General features: G+C 37.6%; 1 protein-coding gene across 3 annotated transcripts in view; it reads left to right on the top strand.

Moving 5' to 3' along the window:
- Positions 1-20,000, top strand: part of ric1 (RIC1 homolog, RAB6A GEF complex partner 1) — a 68,405-nt gene that overhangs the window by 6,695 nt on the left and 41,710 nt on the right. For all 3 annotated transcript variants that reach the window (XR_013200597.1, XM_077221330.1, XM_077221329.1), the window contains exon 2: positions 7,475-7,582. Coding sequence is in view for 2 of the 3 variants with exons in the window: in XM_077221330.1 (XP_077077445.1) it covers positions 7,475-7,582 (108 nt within the window). In the remaining variant the exon portion in view is untranslated. The remainder of the gene's footprint in view (positions 1-7,474; positions 7,583-20,000) is intronic.

Below are 20,000 nucleotides of genomic sequence, written 5' to 3'. Positions count from 1 at the left end.
CTGAGGAACATAAAAGAAGATATTTTTGAAGAACCTTTGGAACCAAACAACATTGAACCCCAACTTTTTATTATTTGAACAAAAAAAAAATCTCAGAATTCTCATTTTTTTTTAATATACCACAGCAGAAAGAAACGAGTCATACAGGTTTAAAACAACATGAGCGATTTCTTATTTTCAGAAGTTCGGTAGAGTTGGCTCTTATTTCTAATGTTCAGTGTTTTTGTAAGAGTGTACAAACTCAGTTCAACAAGCTTTTGTTCATTCCACAGGTTTTCCCTTCAGCTTTTGCTCTGCCTTATTCAACATTTATGAGTTGCTTTGGATAAAAGCGTTTGCTGAATGAATAAACGTAAATGTAGATCACCGCAGAAAATGCACAGAAATTCTGTGGTTTCCATTTTGACCTGAATGTTTTATGTTTTTCATGCAACGTTTCTTGGTTTGAAACTCTTTAAACTCTAGTTTTGTCTCTTCCAGCGCTGGTTCCTCATCTAATGGAATGGACTATGACGAAATTGAGATAATTAGATGATATTTAATGAAATGGAGATAATGAGATGTTTTATTGCACAGAGACACACAACGCTTCTGTTGGAGCTATTTTGGATTACGATACACACCCCTGTGGTAATGATTTCAGACATGTTTTATGTTTGCAGGTTCATTGTGAATCCAGGGACCGCGTTTATAAATGCAATCAGATTTAATTCTAAATTCCTTTTCAAACAAATAAGGGTTTAAAAAGCGTGAAAACTTCCGTCAGTGAGGGCATTCGACCAAACTTTTTGCGCACCAGTAATTAAAATAAACCAACATTGATTATGAAATATTCAAATAATTTGAAATCTGCATATGAGCACACATTGTCCTTCGGAAAGAGGTGGAGTTGATGCACATTGATGCTTGAATTTAAGATGAACTGCGATTTGTAAAGACGAATGCATCAAGGAAGATTTGTTTTGTAGATAGACGTTTTATAAATCATTTATACATTCTGCACACATCTTTATAACTCATTTAAAGTCATTGAGATGTAAAGCAGCAGATAGTGTGAGCACCCGTCCCGCTTTGTGTTACCGCACAGCATGTTCATCGCTTGTCCCGCACGTCGCATATTGAGAAAATCTCCTGCATTTTCATCAGTCTGTAGGTTTTTAAATATTATATTAAGACAATATGCATGCGTTCTTTTGCCTTTTTAAGAAAGCATTTTATTTATTATTCTTGCAGCGTAGTCTTTCACTTGTATTTAACAGCGCTTCGTCAGAAGTACAAACACAACAGCCGTTTTTAAAATCCTATCCAATGGTTGAAAGGACAGGAGTAAACACGGTCACTATTGGGCTGTGACAGCTGTCAATCAAAATGTGCAGTGGTGATTTGTTCCATGCGTTTCTGTCAGAAAACAAATGGATAATTCGGTAAATTAAAATTGATGCGAATTTCTCAACTTGTTTCCTGCTGTGGTTGTTTTAATTAACATCCTTTCTAAAAATATGAAAGTGTTTGGTTTAATATATTAATATATAAGACTGTCAATGATCTAATTTCATGTTGTTTTATATTTTATTTGTTCATTATTTGTTTTGTTAGATTTTAGTTGGACTTGGTCAGAAGTGTTTCAGAAATAGTGATCTGCATGATGCCTTTGGGCTCAGTGATGTTGAATTTAAATGTCATGTAAAATAAAGACATGTTATGCTATATTGTGATTTAATGGTGTTTTCTGGAAGGGACTAAAGAACAAATAATTTTTATCAGCTGAAAGGCAGAATACAAATGTTTTTATTAAGTTAGATAAACATTATATAACAGTTTCAGGTTATGTTTGAGTGTTGGTAACATGTCCCACATTGTCCCACACAAACTTATAATCGTCCCACATTTGGTTTGTTTGATGGTCACCCTAGCAACAGCAGATATAACGTCACACTTATTATTACACACAATCGCTGGTGAAATGCATGCTCCGTGTGTGTGTGTGTGTGTTGTGTAACGCTGTTCGATCATATTTCATCTGTTCTGTGTGGGAACCTGTAAGATGAGTATTAGTGAACAACAACAACCATTACGAACCATCCTTTACAGATGCTCAGGTTTACGATGTTCAGTCACTTTCACAACATTGATCCGTTTAAATGAGCGACCAGACATGTCATCTTCTGTCTCAACCAATCCTGTGAGTTTGTGGGCGGGGCTATCCGTTTGTTTGAACAATGACAGACAGAGTGTTTAAGAAACATGATTGGAAACAGTCATAATGTTGTCTGCACATGTGCAGTTTAGACCTAAACTATGGGGTAATTTGGGGTTAGTGGTAATCAACAAAAGCAGCTTATGATTGTTCATCAGTGGTACGTACATGTATACGCACTTCATGGGTTCGGTTCCACTATAGTTCCCTGTGATGTGAATCAGTAAAGGCTTCGATCAGATCAACATTTGCCTCTGGATAGATAGAATACATCTTTATTTGTCATTATTAAAAGAAACAACGAAACGCATTTAGCAGCTCTTCAGATTGAGCAGAATAACTATAAACGATGTAAACGGTGTATATAAATACCAGGGACAATTGAAAAAGATGACTCAATGTAAATGAGAAGAAATAAATATATCCCAAACAAATAAACAGACAAATACATAATATAGAATGCAAAATAAGATAAATACAAAGATAGACACGATGGACATAAACAGTGAGTTAGTGCAATATAGGAATGTAGTGTTGGAGATGAAGGATATTGTTATACAGTATTATAGTTTGGACAGGCCTGTGAGTTGAATGTTGTATGAGCATGTCTAGTTGCTGGCCGTCATCAATGTAGGAGTAATCAATGATTGGCTGTGTTTATAAGAGGGTTTCAGGGCTCTTGATATTCTGATAATGTGTGTCTGTTGAGTTAAACTCATGTCTGATGAGTTACTGAGTCAAATACATTTAAAAATAGATCATGTTGTGTTCACTTGTATGTGACAACCAAACACAGACACGCACAGATGTGAAATATGATGATGATTAGCACGATAGTGTTGCTCTTTCTTTTTTCTTCTTTGGTACAGTGACAGTTTATTCACAACAGAGCAACATGAGGACAGTGAAGGACCGATTCAAAAGTTTCTCTGTGACTGACATACTTGAGATTTCACATCCCGTTTTCTTTGTCTTTTTGGTTTCACGTTGTTCAAGAACGATAACTATAAGCGTCCACACCAATGTTTTTTTGTTCCTCAATCAGAAAAAACTTTTTTTTACCACAATCAGATATTTTTCTGCATGTTATCAGTGCTGCGGTTTTGTCGTCTGCTGCTTTAAATGCTCGAGCTCTTTAACGCTGGATGGATTCTGATTGGCTGTCAATGTTTTCATCATTCCACTGGACTGAATGATTAATTAAAACTTTCTATTTCTTTTTGCCGTGAACAGGCCTTTTTGGTCACTGTTAACACAGTCTGATAATTGCAGTTTTATAATAAAGATTAAATCTGCATGTTTGTCTGCTAGATGCCCTTTTTGTATTGTTTGCACAAACTGTTGAATATTTCGTCTGTGGTGATGATGGAGCTTCAGCTGAATTAATGTTTATTTGTATAGCGCGTTTTTCACAATACAAATCGTTTCAAAGCAGCTTTACAGAAAATGCATGTTGCAAATATTACATCAGGTTGAAAATGATGCAGAAATGTATTTTCTCTTCAGGATTTAACAAGCAGGATTAGGACATGAATCAATTGTTTATTGTATCATAGGACTGGAAATGACGTGTTCTTTGTGTGTTGAATTCAGATCGAGAGTGAATTTAGTACAACAACCGTCGTGCATTACACTCTCGGTCTGTTATGTAACTGTGCATATGATTTACATGCATGATTTTTGGTGCATTCTCTAATTATTCAGAGCTGTTTTTCTTTCTCCATTTTAGTCAGGCTATATGGAAAGTAGCGTCACTGAGTGCTTGGTTTGAGATAGAAAAACATTTGCACCCACTATTAGTGTCATTTAACTGCAGTTTCACAGAGTAACGTGACGTCAGTCTTTGGATAATGTGAGTAATTCAAGTTAAAAATGTAAATATAGCCGGTTGCTATAGCTACAGGTGTTTTATCAAAATAAAGCCAGTCCTGCATCCACTGACGTATGATAGTAAATACAGCTGTCAATCACAGACACTTGTTGTGAATGTTTCTCTCGTGTGGAATCCGAAGCCTGTCTGACCTTTCGTGACCCCTGAACGAAACTCTCATGAGGAACGACCTTCACACACACACGCCGAAAGTAAATGCACATTCTGTGACGTTAGTGTTAGTTTTACGTGTGTGTGTGTGTTGAGGTTTACAGCTCCCTGTTGGCAGAATGAAACCAGCACTTTGCTTCCATTTTTGGGTGTTTTTCTTTGTGGCCAAACGCTGTTCCCTTCCGCACATCCGTCTCTCATTTCTCCTGATGGGTTTCCCTGCTGCTCCTCGTCTCACTGGGAGAAGTCATGCGTTTCTGTTGATCTGTAGCATAAAGACAAACTTTTATTTTTCCTCTGTTAGATGATTACGAGTAATTTGAGCATCTTATTACAGGAATGATCTTGGTTATTCTTAACTTTATTTGTTAAGTTTGGCATAATTTCATATACATGCAGTGAACATTACACTTAAATGACTTGCAAACATCTCTGTTAATCTTTAAAGGGTTAGTTCAGCCAAAAATTAAGTTTCTGTCATTAATTATTCACCCTAATCTCGTTCCAAACCCGTAAGACCTTCGTTCATATTCAGAACAGAAATTTACATTATTTTATATTTTACATTGCAAGAGTTTTTTGACCCCACATACACAGCAACGTCATTGCACTGTTCAAAGCTCAGAAAGGTAGTAAAGACATTGTTAAAATAGTCCATGTGACTCCAGTGGTTCAACCTTAGTGTTATGAAGACGAGAATACTTTTTGTGCGCAAAAAAACCCCTCAAAAATAACGCCTTTATCTTGAGTTGAAGTTTTATTTGCCATTTGTTCCAATACAGCTAGTACAAGTACATAGGACTTTTTGTAGCAAAGCTCTTTGAGTCAACATATAAGAACTAACAAGACTACACACAATAAATAGACTTTGAGAACGAAGAACAACAGCATAAACCTACAACAAACAAACACAATAAAGATGTGGATTTAAAGATCTTGGATTTCATCAAAATCTCTTTGTTTGTGATCCGAAGATGAACGAAGGTCTTATGCCTTTGTAATGACATGAGGGTCAGGAATTAATGACAGAAACTTCATTTTAGGGAGAACTAACCCTTCAATATATCATCTGGCTTAATCTGTGAGTTGTGTAGTATCTTAATTCTGGATGTCTTGTTACGGTCACTTTCTCACTTTGTTGTTCTGAGTGTTTTAGGTAGTTACTGTGCAGTTGCTAATCTGATCACTTAGTAAAGCAGCAGCACACTGTCCTCCTTTGTAAAGATTCTTTGATTAATAAAGATAAAAACAACATCATGTAATAATATTTCACTATATTAGGCTACTGTTTTTTCTGTATTTTTGATTAAATAAACGCAGGCTAGATGAGCATAAAACTTCTTGCAAAAACAAAAAATACCCCCACAATATGATTCAATTACCAAAGAGCCTTAGAGATCTTCTATAAAAAGCCCAGAAAAATTAAGTGCTCATAGTTTGGGTTTGGCCTTTCCCATTAAGATAAAATTTTCAATAAATTGTAAATAATCTTTTTCTGGGTTGTGCCGTTTCACTTTTCCCCTAAACAATTTCTACCAAGCTGAAAATGAACACAAAAGAAAACATGAACAATCCTGTCTAAAATTATAAAATGAAGGTTTCTGTTTGTGACTGCAGTTCAAGGTACGTGATGCAATAATCATGCCATGAATCAGTTGATGGTATGTCATATTTGTTTTTCTCAAAATGTCCATTTCTATCTACAAAACTTGCCAGAAGTCATGGTTTAAGGGGTTATTTTAAAAAAAAATCTTCCAGGGTGCATGCCCCCGGACCCCCCCACGCGCGGCTTGGTAACAACCTCGGGCACATAACAGCACCACTGCTCGAAAAATTTCTAGGGGAATCACTGATATATATATATTAGGGCTGTGAACCTACACTGGTCTCACGGTTGGGTTCGGTTACGATTATCATGTCATCGATTCAGTTCTATTCGGTATCACAATGCATTTCGATGCACCGCATCCTCAATTTTCAAATTTTACTTTAAAATTGATCCGTGCGCATGCGTGTGTGTTCGTCTGTTCGGGAAGTCGCAGTGACAGAAACAGTGACATTCCAGTTTGAATTTCAAAGGCCTGTTTATGCCATTAAGAAAATAAAATTTTATCAAATCAATTTTGTTTTAAAGAGATGTTTATTTAAAAGCAGCGCTCATTCATCAGTGTATATGTCATCATTAGAGACGCGCGTGCCCATCAACCGTCGAGAGTTCACTGTTGAAGATGACGATCATTTATAATCACCCGTAACAACACAGAATAATTGTAATTTCACCATCGGCTGGCAGCGAATACTTAAATCAGAGAACAGTATTGAGGCGGGTGGATTATTTGTTTTGGCTGCGGATTCGGGTGACGTTGAAGCTCATTCTCTTACTCTAAAGCAGTCCGGCTCTGCCAGGCGTAACAGCTCGGGGTGAACACGGCTAACAATGTTTATCAAGTTAATATAGCTATTACCTCCTGCCTATTCTATTTGTGCGTGACATGAGAGCACACAGCGCGTGTCTTCTCCAGGTCGTGCTTACCAGGTTGTTCATAAAAGCCGAAATGTGTCCAGATGTAGGCTTTTAAAGTAGCTGGAGCATTTTTAATTATGCGCACACATCTCGCCTCCCTCTGCCAGTGTATGGTATCACGACAAAGCACATACGTGACAAATGACGTCAGAAAAGCGTCAATACATTATAACCGGTTATGGTCTATTACTGAACCGATAACCGAATCGTCCTCGTCTGCATCGCGATGCATCGTAGAAACGATTAATTTCGACACCCCTAATATATATGTATATGTATATGTGTGTGTGAAACTCGGAAAAAAAAACCTTTTCACAATATTCTAATTTTGGCTTTGGGGTTTTCATAATCTGTAAGCCATAATCATCAAAATTATATCAAATAATGGCTTGAAATATCTCACTTTGCTTGTGATGAATGAGTCTATATAATAGTTTCACCTTTTAAGTTGAATTACGGTAAAAATAAATGAACTTTTGCATGATTTTCCAATTTTTCTAATTTCGCCATATATATATATATATAGATAGCCGCTCTGGGGAAAACGGTGATGTCATCATCCAGCTTACCTCAGTTCTCATATAATGGTGTCTGTCAATGCAGACAGATCAATAATATTGTTGAATATTAAATGAAATGCCCTACATAACTAAACCACACTGACTCTAATGAATCCACATGTGTAATTCTGTCTCTGTCTGTCTGTCTGTAGCCCAGCGTGTTGATCGTCAGTTATATTGAGTCTGGGAAAGCGGCCACACAGTTCGGCTTCTATCAGCAGGTGGAATGGAAACCCGACGACTCCATGATCGCAGTGGCGGTGAGTAAAACACGTCCGTCTCTCTTGTGTGTGTGTGTGCGCGTGCTTTTTTAATGATGAGTTTTGTTTTGGTTTCTGTGGAGAACATTGATGATGCGCTCCGTCCCGTCGGTTCGATCTGAGGTTTTGTTTAGTTCCTCCAGGGGAATGAGTTGCTCTTAAGCTTCAAATCAAACCTGTATCTATGGTTTTCTCTGAGCCGTTTGTGGAAGATCGTCTCCAGAAGGTTATTTCTGGCTCTGAATATGTGTGTGTGTACATGCACACAACACAACCTGGGACCAAAACACACTCGACACACATGCATGTGATTCTGAAACATGTCTGACATGTTCGTATCGAGCTGATTAAAGCATACAGGACTGTTGAGTGTTCGTGTCTAAGTGTGTGTGTGTGTGTGTGTTCATGAAAGAGTGTGTTTTGACTTGTCGGTGAGGTTGGAGTTTGATTGCATGCCTGAAACACAAAATGCATGATCAGAAAAAAGGGCCAAAGCAGATCAAGAAGGAAGTCAGAAACACTTTCTGATACGCTGTACAGAAGCTGTGTCTGTCTGTTGTGTAGCGAGAGCTTAGACATGTTCAGACTGGTATACTCCTGTTTATGGACGTATTGGGATTGCTTAGTTTGCAAAATAGCAGTGTTTTATGTGGATTTAAAGAATTTTAAATGCAAAATTTGTGAGTTAGGTGGACGTGACCCTAAACCAACTAGTTGATTTACCAAATCTGTAGTTTGATGCTGACGTCACCATGTTTCTTCAACCACAAATGTTCCCTGTATCTTCTCTACATTGACATTTCCTCCAGCGTCGAGTAGAAAACTGTTAATCTCACCACACACAACCCTAGCGAGCCGCCCACATTGGCAGTATTTTAAGGCATGGATGAAGTCTAAAAGTTAGGCGGCATAATTATTTCAGTCGCTCATCATGTCCTTCACAGAGGAGACGATTGTTTAAATGTTAATGTGAGTTTTTGTGCAGTCGAGCGTCCGTCACTTGTGGAGGGAACAAAACAAACTGTCGCTTCTCTTTTGTTAAACTGCATAATTGCTGTCATTCTGCTCTATTAATGCAGACAGACAAACAGAGATGAGGAGAGACAGCTCGACGTTTGTCTCTTTAAATGCCACACAAAAGACTGAACGCACACTCGCGTCTGTCAGTCACATTCATTGCTGTTCCCTCTAATGACAATACAGTTTGATATTCCTTCCATTGATCATCACATCATCCTCTAAAGCAGTGTTTCCCAAACTTTTTTTGATAAGCAAAGCAAAAAATCTCACGGCACCCCACTATATAAAAATATAGGCTAACAAGATTGCACAAACATGCATTGCTTCAAATGGCATATAAAAAACAAGTTATTATAATAAAACAGTGTTTCCTCCAGGATTTTTTCCAGCTTGCCCCTTGCTGCAGGTGTTTAAACCTCCCCTAAGTATTATAATATGAAAGGCTCCAATTTAGAGCGGCAACGTGATTATGCGCATCCCGTGTGCAGAATGATGCTCTTGAGGCAATGTGAAGTCACAGCTTGCTTCGCTTTGAAAAGCTCAAAGCACAAAGTGAAGAGATATTTGATGCTTAGTGTATTAGCTTATATCTATGCAACAGTTTTAAATTTCAGTTACAGTGCGCATGAAGAACCAGGGCCTGAATTTCCTTTTGGAAAATAGGGGGGAAATCCCCCTTTAGGTGATTCTTATGGGGGGGGATTTTTTATTTTTATTGGACAATTTTAAAAAAAATACGTTTAGCTAAATGTTTGCTCACGCATTGTATTTGTGTTTTTACTATGGGGTCATTTTTTTAGTTTACACAACAAAAGGAAGCTTGATTACGATTGAATTAAATTGAAAAAAGTAGCACAAATAAAGAGAAAAGTTTAGGTCTAATAACACTAGTATTCAGAAATACTACAGAAACGGAAAAAAGTAATCAAATGTAAAATAACACGGAATAGTCTTTTAGTCCTGTGTAATTTGAATACATAGGCTATTAATCCTGATTCCTTACAATTAATGCTATCTTTTGTTGTTTTATATGCAATAATGACAGACACATTTTAGGCTACTCTCACTTTAAGAGCTAGTGCACGGATCCACGTTCACATGTTGCGTGTAAAGCGCAGTCCGCGACACTTTCTCCTCTTTTAAATAGGGCTCCCTGTTGCTAAGAAATCATGAGCCACGTTCTCCATGAAGACGAAGACGTTTCAGTAAAGGATGAGCGCGCAAAGGACGTAACGTGAACGGCCCATACTGTTTTCATTATAGTGTCACATGCATTTTCTTTTTGTATTATTTTTATTTAAGTCATAACCGTTTATGTTTGAGAGGATTCTCCCCAAGTTTTCGACCCCCTGCCAAATTGTTAGCCCCCTCGTTGAAGTCAGTACCTGATTGCCTAATCCTAACCCCTCCCCCACAACTAATCCTAGACCTACCAATGCTAGGGGGGTAGTAATTTGGCAGGGGTCGAAACTCGGCACAACCCCGGAATTTAGACAATGTTGTGTGCTTTTGACCGTTAAAGCACTAATTCGCGAAAAATAACTCAGTTTTGTTACTCACGAGCTGTTTGTTATATGGTTTAAAATCGCTTGAATGTTTAAATAGGTAAGACTTAAAAAGACGTACTAATTATAAACATTAGTGACGATGCAATGGCCCGATTGTGCAAGTGACATTTCCATGAAATGTCCCGACTCCTGAAACGCGAGAGTCTAGAGTCGCCGCCTGCAGCCGCGCGATTGGCTTGCCTTGTGCAACACATTTTGAGAGACAGAGAAGACGCGGCATTGGCTGAATCACTCACGCCGTTTGTGAAATTGCGTCTCGCATAAAGTTTTAAAATGACTGATTTGATCTTATAATCTGTTAGGTTAAATTCACTCATAGGCCTAAATGCTAGATTGAATGAATGTTTGCGGGAATTTCCCGCATTATAAACGCAAGACCTGCGGGAATTATTAAAATGATGCGCAATACCCGCCATCCCGCACCGAAATTCGAGCCCTAGAACAATTATAGTGTTCTGGACTCCAGTGCTGTAATCTAACACACCCAGGAGAAAGGAAGATGATTTAGAAAACGCAATAAACTCCAGCAAGATGAAGTCATTTTATGCAAACCATAGACCTTTATCTACAAATAAAGTATAATAATGGGAACATTGATCTTGAAGAGAGAGTCGTTGTGTTACTGTCGTAACCGAACGCGACGCGCTGTTTAAATGCTGAATGGAGAATGACTGAGGAGAGATGAGTTTCCATTAACTTTAACTTAACAACTTAAATATTCATTTTTACCTCACGTCATGCTTTCGAATGACTTTAGAAGTCTTGGAATATAGTGCACGAAAACTTTATGGTGCTTTACAAAGTTTTTTATGCCTCTAGTATGCACGAGATCGGATGTCAGTGAGAAGCGGGATGAGTTTTGGTGTGGCGGATCACCACGGCTGAATTAATGTAACGGGAAACTTGATGAAACTTGAGCTTAACACGGGTAGGACCACAATAAGGTCATAGTATGACATTGTTGGTGATGATAAAAAAACAGATTTACATATCGTCGCTGTCGTTTGGAAACCTTGTATTTAATTAAACACTGTCGTCGAAGTTGGTATTGTGGCTTTATATAGCTATGGTTGGGACATTTGCATGTGTCATCATTATAATATTAACATTTTATGAAAATCAAGCTCAAATTGAGTTCTAAGCTTTTTGACCAGCAAATGACAGATACAGTTTGTGTCACTGGAACAGCCGCATCTCAGGCAGTGCATCAGCGTACCGGATATCAAGTGTATTGTAGCTAAATGGGAGCTCAGTTTTCCTGTTGTTGAAATCTCACGATCAAAATCTCATGATACAAAACATGAAGCACTCTGCACAAACAGTATATTTGCTCCAACTACACCGCAAAGACTAAGGCTTTTCCACTCTTCAAATTAGGGTTGGCACGGTACATGAAAAAACATCCGAACCGTCCGGTTCGCTTGTCTCGGTTCGGTGCGTGTGTGTGTCGCACGGTTCGACGCATGCGCAATGTAACCACGTGCCCGTGACCTCAGACAGTGTGTTTACTTTTCGCGCGAAATAAGATATCGTGTGGACAATGGACATATATATGAGGCTTGTTCGACTTGAACCGGCGCTGCACAGACCGATCGATGAATAACATCAAAGTACCGCGAGAGCAACGTCTCCGTATGCTTTTCAATCACTCTCGCGGTACTTTGATGTCATAAACCGATCGGTCTCAGTAAAAGTGGAGTATGGAGAGCTGCAGGTCTCGTCACGTACAGAAATGGCAAGTGGGAGAGATAAGGAAGGCTAACCGGAGTTGGAGGATGCACCAGCGTCGTATAAGTCCGGTGTGTGGGAACATTTTGGATTTCATGTTACCTATGATATTTAAATATATACAGTGACACCAAGTTTAGGTAAGAACTCCAGTCATATGTTTCCAAATACTGCACTTTAATTTCAAGTGAAAAGTATCCTCACTCTCAGGCAATAGAAGCATTGTTGATACTGTTTTTGTGTTGAGTTTGAACTTATGTTTCACTTTATGGTTATGCCTTTGCTATTGTTATAGCCTCATTATAGGCAATTATGTGTGTAACATATTTTGACTTATTTAAAAGATAATGCTTTAAGAGTTTCTCTCTTTTTCTTTTAAAAGATAAACATTTTGTAAGAGCTACACTGAAGTTGACAGTTTGATAAATGCAAGTTAATTTTAATCTTTGTGTGCTAAAAATGCACATAAGTCCCTGTAGAGATAGCAATACACATTCTCCTTTGAAAATGTGTCAAAAAAAAGTCAAATTCAGTTTGTGCATGATTACATGATATACTTTTTTTTTTAATACTGTATCCTGAATTGTGGATAATTAAGCTATAGCCTATATCATATGCAGAAGTACATAAAGAAAAAATAACAACAAGAACCGTACAGAACCGAAAACCGCGATACGAACCGAACCGTGGGTTTTGTGAACCGTGCCACCCCTACTTCAAATGCAAAAAATAAATAAGAAACACTATGTCCATAAAGGCTAACTTTTATTTGAGTAAACTTATGCAAACATCAGTTCTTTTTTATCTTTGTTTTACAGTTTGAGGATCCAAAGGTTTAGTCACAACTAATGGTCGACCGATATTGTTTTTTTTGATGGCCGATGCCGATATATACTTTATGTATTTTAATCAATATTTAATAAATTAGAAAACAAATCTTTAAACTAAACATGCCTATACTTTAAATGGCATCTTCTTGAATCTGCAATCCTATAAGACTATTTTTCACCAATAAATGAATTGTTTAATAATATATGAATATGTTAATAAAATGGAAGTAACCACTGTAACAAGGCACTCGGTAATCTGCTGATTTCAAAATCAATCAACGAACGCTAATTTTACATACAGCACACCGTGAAAACGATATGAATATGACACAGTGGGCAACTGGATATAGCACAGCATATTTTAAAATGAAGGATTTAAAGTGTTTCGATGGCGTCTCGTGTGAAGCTGATCTTCTGTTCATATTCACTCGCTGCGCACGGACCGACCGTCACTCGCAGGAACACGTTTATGAGGCTACAAACACACACTTCACAAGATAACAGCTGGATTACATTAATCTGCAAGGTTTGTGAAATTAAATGTTCATTAGATATTCAGAGATTTGTTTAAATGATGAAGATGTGCATTTGCTGAATGTTGATGGTTAATGTGAAAGTATTTTAGCCTGATTGTCTTTTATATAACGGTATATAGTTGTATCGGTCGACCACTAGACACAACCTCTTTTAAATGCTTTTTATTGGTTAAATACTTTGTATGACCAATAGCATTCATTTTAGAAAACAATACAAGGGATATTTAGAGATACAAGGTTTCGGCCCAATAGCACGATGATATATTCTTATTTGTAGCATTTAATTTTAATAATATTTTTGAATTTGATAATTTTCCACAGCACATCTGACAACCTGTCACGGCACACTGCTCTAAAGTCTACATGCCCGGTCTCTGAAGAAGCTGTTTATTGATTTATGTCTGTTCTGTTTTTATATTTGCACACTCATGTAAAATAGATGTTTTCCGCTGTTTTTTCAGTATCTTGCGTCATGAGCACCAGGTTTAAAGATGCTGCTGTGTCTTTAGTTTGTGTCCTGAGACTTATGCATCTCTGTGCCCCAGAACCGTTGTTGTTGTGTGTCCTCCTCATATGGGTCTGGTTCTGTCACGTGTGTGTGTGTGTGTGTGTGTTCAGACACCAGAGCTGCGTGTTTCCACTGCCTGACGTCACAACGGTGCAGAATTACAGCCTCAGCTCCATTTCACCGTTCTTCCCCGTCTGATAAAACATTCACGGTTTAGTCTTGATACGATGGTTTTGGGTCATCCGCATTACCTGACACAGGAAATTACAGATAATGGCCGGTTATTTTCTTCATGCAGTTTTAACTGAGTGTTTGACTCTCCATCCTGCAGGGTCATTTACATGAGTCACAGATTATGACATTAACATGGATATGATAGTTTATCTCAGGTCACTTCAAAATGTCACACATCCCTTTCAATATATCAGTCACAATACAGCTTCATCAGACTAGACATTTTAATATTTATTGTGCATTAATATTGTACAATAATAGTAGTGCACTGCTCATTAGAGGTCTTCACAGTGCACCCGAGACCCGTCGACCCGGGACTCGTACGGGTTCGGGTCTATATTTTAAATGATCAGCCGGGTCCGGGTCGGGTCCGAATCTATTACTTCGGGTCCCGGGTCTGTTTAACATGTGTAATACATTGATAATATTCAAATCAGCAACAAAATCTGAGGTGAACTGTCACATAAATGCTTTCTATGACGCTCAAATTGCGTTAAAAAACATATTTTAGGTTGATCCATCCAGCTAGCGCGCATGTGCAGTCTCAAGCGTGTGTCATGTTTCTATGGCAACCAGAGCTTCCGCCAAACCGTGCTTCTCCCATTTTTATAATATAAATGAACCGTCTTGTTTAATCTTAAAGTTTTGGTGGTCAGATTCAGACTCAATGCAGAGCACAGATATGATAGCAAATAAATAACGTCAGCGGCCACGGCACTGAACGAGCAATCGTTATTATAGTTCAAAAGGGCAAACAGTTAAAGTTATTATGCGAGTTAACTCGAGTCAGAATGTACATGTGCAAAGTTGCATTTGTCATCCATCACTGTGACATCAAATGGACTTTTAAAGCTGAAATAATGAGTGGATTAAGCTTGGAATAACGAGAGAAATAACATGCATAGAACTTTCTTGTCGGTGGATTGTAATGCATCACAGTCAGTCAGGTAACGTTACAAGGAAGTGAGACGACGGCTACTGAAATTAGGTAAGACAAAAAGTTTTATTTTTCGCAACTTGTGTGAAATAAAATGTGACAATCGGGTCCAGTCGGGTTTGTGTCTTCCCGCCGGGTTCGGGTCCAGTTTAAAATAATAGACGTGTCCAGGTCGGGTCCGGGCAGTACATTTATGGCATTTCTCGGATCTGCACGGGTCCGGGTCCAACTTTTGAAATAATAGACGGGTCCGGGTCGGTTCGGTGTAGCACATTACGGGTCTCTTCCGGGTCGGGCATGAATTTTTGGACCTGTGAAGACCTCTACTGCTCATAAATACAGTTTAAAATACATATTTCATTATTTTTGATCTTAATGTGATTTGTGTTTGCTGTTTATGGGTTTAACACTGATTTTGTATAGAGTAAATACTTTAGAATATTCCAGATGAATCCAAACAGAAGTGCTACATTTCTGTCAGCGTCTCTCTTTTACTGTTTATACTGTAACTGAGAGCCCAGAGGATCATGGGATATCTGGGTTTACCGATTGATTCTGAGAACCTGTTTTTCCATTTTAGTTTTTCCATCTTGTCAAGAACATGTTGCAGAGCACATTTCACCCGATATCAAAAGATAAAAGAAAGAAAGTGCTTAAAGAAATGCTCATTTCCAGTTTTTGTTCCATTTAATCACATTTTCATAAAGAATCCTCTTCACTGCACCCAAATTAAATCAAACCAAATGATAAAGAATATAGAACATAAATCGATGTAATGATTTTCATTACATTACAGCAATGAATTTATTATTATTATTATTATTATTATTATTATTATTATTATTATTATTATTATTATGATAAAAAATTAATATTTATATGTTAGTATTTTAATTTTTTATCAATTTGATATAATAATAATAATAATAATAATAATAATTTTATTTTTGCATGTTTAATTATATATATTTATATTTATATATATCTCACAGTTTTCCCACAATTCCCACACAAACAACTTCCACAAAATAGACAACTAAACAAAGTAACAATTTAAGTTTCTGTTAATCGTGCAGTTTGTTTTAAAAATATTGAATTCATTTGAATTGATTTTGTTTTAAATCATTTGAATGAATGATTCAAGTAATATTAAACCGTCTGAAAACAAAACAGGGTTCATAAACTGTCTAAATATGTTCTCCATGATTCATTTCTGTATATAATAAAGAGTATAAACTATATATAATTGCATCCTAGTAAGATATCTAAGTCAAACATTTAAACCACTTTAAATGTTGATGTTTTTGTTGTTGTTTTTCTTTACACTTGTATCATTAGATATTTGAGTAAGTTGAAACCCAATACTTGCATTTAAAAGAGTAATTCAGCATTTTCTGAATGACATTCTCCATCGTAATCAGTGTGAAGTTGCAGATTAAATTGTACAAATGTTTTCTTTAAAATGTAATCCCAGATCTGATCTGCTGCTTCACACACAGAATCTGAGTGTGTAACCCTCCAGACGATACACTTTAGTGCTGTATCTTTCAGATCTTTCAGTGGCGTCTGGGGAAAGTCTGTTTGAGCAGAACACCCAGCACAGACTTTTAAAGTGTGCAGATAACAGCGGGTCGGGTTTGGATGTTTAGTCTGGAGAACAGATCTCTCTGAAACACCAGACGCCTCCACACAGCCTGTGAGCTTCCACGCGTTCAGCACTGCGGCTAATCGATGGAGCATCATGGGTAATATTGGCAGGCGCTAATTGGCATCGCTGTTTCCAAAACATTCCCAGGAGTTCAGTGATTGGCTGGAGCTTCGGTGAACTTCAGCCGTGTCCCAGAAACAGATCTGTGTGAGCTGAAAGTGATAAAACCTTCATGAATATTTCCCACAATCCTGCAGAGATGAAGCTGAAAATAACCGCTCGCTGTTCATCTTCTGTCTAGTTCTAGGATATCTGTATCCGTGCTGATTTCGGGCTCCTTCGGAGTCCTATCTGAGTTTTGTTTTGGTTTTTGTGGAGAACATTGATGATGCGCTCCGTCCCGTCGGTTCGATCTGAGGTTTTGTTTAGTTCCTCCAGGGGAATGAGTTGCTCTTAAGCTTCAAATCAAACCTGTTTCTATGGTTTTCTCTGAGCCGTTTGTGGAAGATCGTCTCCAGAAGGTTATTTCTGGCTCTGAATATGTGTGTGTGTGCATGCACACAACACAACCTGGGACCAAAACACACTCGACACATGCATGTGATTCTGAAACATGTCTGACATGTTCGTATCGAGCTGATTAAAGCATACAGGACTGTTGAGTGTTCGTGTCTAAGCAGGGCTTGACATTAACTTTTTGAGGCACTTGTCCTTCGGACAAGTAAATTTATGTTTCACTTGTCCATGCACAAAAGTCACTTGTCCGGGTAAAGATTTATAATTTTATCTAGGGCTGCACGATTTGGGGACAATGTCATATTCCTATTATTGAGATCAATATTGCGGTTGTGATATGCGATTGCGATATAATAAACAAATGGTTTCATGAGTCAACTTGTTTGGTTCTAAACCAAATGCACACACAGATTAGTGATAATTCTGAAATTAGCAATAACAACTAAATGATTGATAACACCTATAATGATCAATAAGCCATTGATGTTTGGATAAAAATGAACTGTCTAACAGGTAGGACATATACAGAAATTGAATAAAGTTATCAAACAGTCTGCGCAGCATAAATTATAAATTATATATAGACTACTCCTTATTAAAGCTACACAAGTTCTTTAGTCAAGAGCAGTGAGTAATTTTCTCTGTTCCCTTTGTTCTTTCATTAACTTTACTGACAGAACACTTTATTGGTAGCTGGCCCTTTAAGAGCAGCCGCTGTGGACAGAGACGCGGATCTCACACGCGCTTCATTCTCTCACGAGTCACAACTCTTTATGTCCATCATAAGACTGCTCTTGTGTTATGAAGATACTCGACAAATGACATTTTGGCTTAATTGTGTGTGTTGATGTTCGTTCAAGCGCGAAAGAGAACTGTATTCTGGCGCGCGGTCTGTGCATGCGCATCATACTGGTGCGCGTCTTTCTGCGAGTCACATTCAGGACATTCACAGGCCATTCACATTCAGGACATGTCTTCGTTTCAAATCTGTAAAATTAAATCTGTAAAATAGACGTAACGAGTGGCACATAACGTGAAGTAACATGGCATTTTATTTTGTTTGAAATTTAACTTGTCCGGTCGGACAACTAATTTTCTCTTCTACTTGTCCTACAAAAAATCCACTTGTCCCGGACAAGCGGACAAGCCTTAATGTCGAGCCCTGCTAAGTGTGTGTGTGTGTGTGTTCATGAAAGAGTGTGTATGATTACATGTAGGGCTGCACGATTATGATAAATCATAATTGTCGATTATTCCCTTGAAATTGTAATTGCGATTATTAATTACAATTATCACAATTTACATTAAATGATGTTTTGAATAGCTTTATGCCATAGTTTGAAGCGACTGCATGCCATATAGTTATATCAAAGTAAACGAGCCGAAAACACTCTTCCTGAAAAAACCTGTATTGCTTTTCTATAGCATTAAGCCTTCAATGTCAAATATACAATTTTTATTTATTTAAAGAAACCAACCCAAAGTAAAAATACTCAGTGAAAAAGAGAAAAAAAGAAACAAAAGAAAAACACATCAATCACACAGAATAATGTAAGTGGATTTTTTTATTGTAATTGCGTGCATTTGAGCGATTACATAATCGCGATTACAAATTCGATTAATTATGCAGCCCTAATTGCATGTCAGAAACACACACTGCACGCTCAGACCCGCATAGATCCAGAAGAGCCAGACACACACAGTGGTTTGATAGATGTGAATCTCCTGCTGTTGATCTAACGCTGAGCTTCTGAAATCTGAGCGGTTTACTGTGACCACATCAACAGGCCTGAGACGCTGACTCACTGCTCTCACTTGTGTCTGATGCTTTATCTTCCTGTCTGTATGTTAATGTGCTGTTTGGTGAACCCTCGTGACTTCCTAAATCACTAACACGGAAATATTTACAATGATTATTCAAACATTTTTCAGTTCCGTTTCAGCAGGATTACAGCATATTTTACATTTAAAGGGGCAGTTCACACGACGGCAAGCATGATTTGAGGGAAAAAAATCAAATTGTAATTTGTCAGATAAAAATTGTAATTTAAAAAGATTCCAGGTTTGCTGTGCTTGTTTCACACACACACACACACACACACACACACACACACACACACACACACACACACACACACACACACACACACACACAGAGGGAGAGTGTGTGTGTGTATATATATATATATATATTATAAATAAATTTAATATCTATATTTTTTTGTAAATACTCAATTGTTTTATTTTACAGTGAAAAAAAAGTGCAATATGTCAAATTTACCTATATAGATTTTTTTTCCATAAAAAAAAACAATTGAGTATCTAATATGTTAAAAATAACATAAGAATAATTTTACAATTACATATCATTAGAACTGTAAAATTATAATAATTTGTGGCTGTCTTAATTTCTTCATTCTAAAGTGTTAAACCCTTAATTTTATTTTGTCTGAAATGTCCGGTATTTTTTATGTTTTTGTCCATATACTGATGTGCAATGCTGTTCGGTTCCCAATAGGTCTTGCTTGGTCCCTTCAGTCCGTCTCTCGTTGTTTTGCGTCTTCATGTAGTAAATATATCGGCTATAAACGTACTCGGTTACTGACGTAACCTCGGTTCTCTCTAGAGAGGGAACGTGTACTGCGTAATATCTTACGCTATGAAGCATCCCACAGGAGTTAATTATGTTTACAGTGTTTCACGCAGACAGGGTGAACGTGGTCAGCCTGAACTGGGTATAAGTACGGGTTATTCAACACCCATGGAGCTGTTCTATCGATCAGTGAGCGAGACACAAGCACAACTCAGCATTCTGCGCCGGCGCAGCGGGGCAGATAGTACTGAATTCTAGACCGACAGCAGCTTGGCCTGTAAGGCGGGAACCTCTAGGTTA

This window comes from Siphateles boraxobius, unplaced genomic scaffold, assembly GCF_051911475.1.
Source record: "Siphateles boraxobius isolate OS27281-9 unplaced genomic scaffold, OSU_SipBor_1 81, whole genome shotgun sequence".
Taxonomy (NCBI): Eukaryota; Metazoa; Chordata; class Actinopteri; order Cypriniformes; family Leuciscidae; genus Siphateles; species Siphateles boraxobius.
The sequence above is the reverse complement of the archived record's forward strand: the minus strand, read 5'-3'. Positions and strand labels throughout refer to the sequence as shown.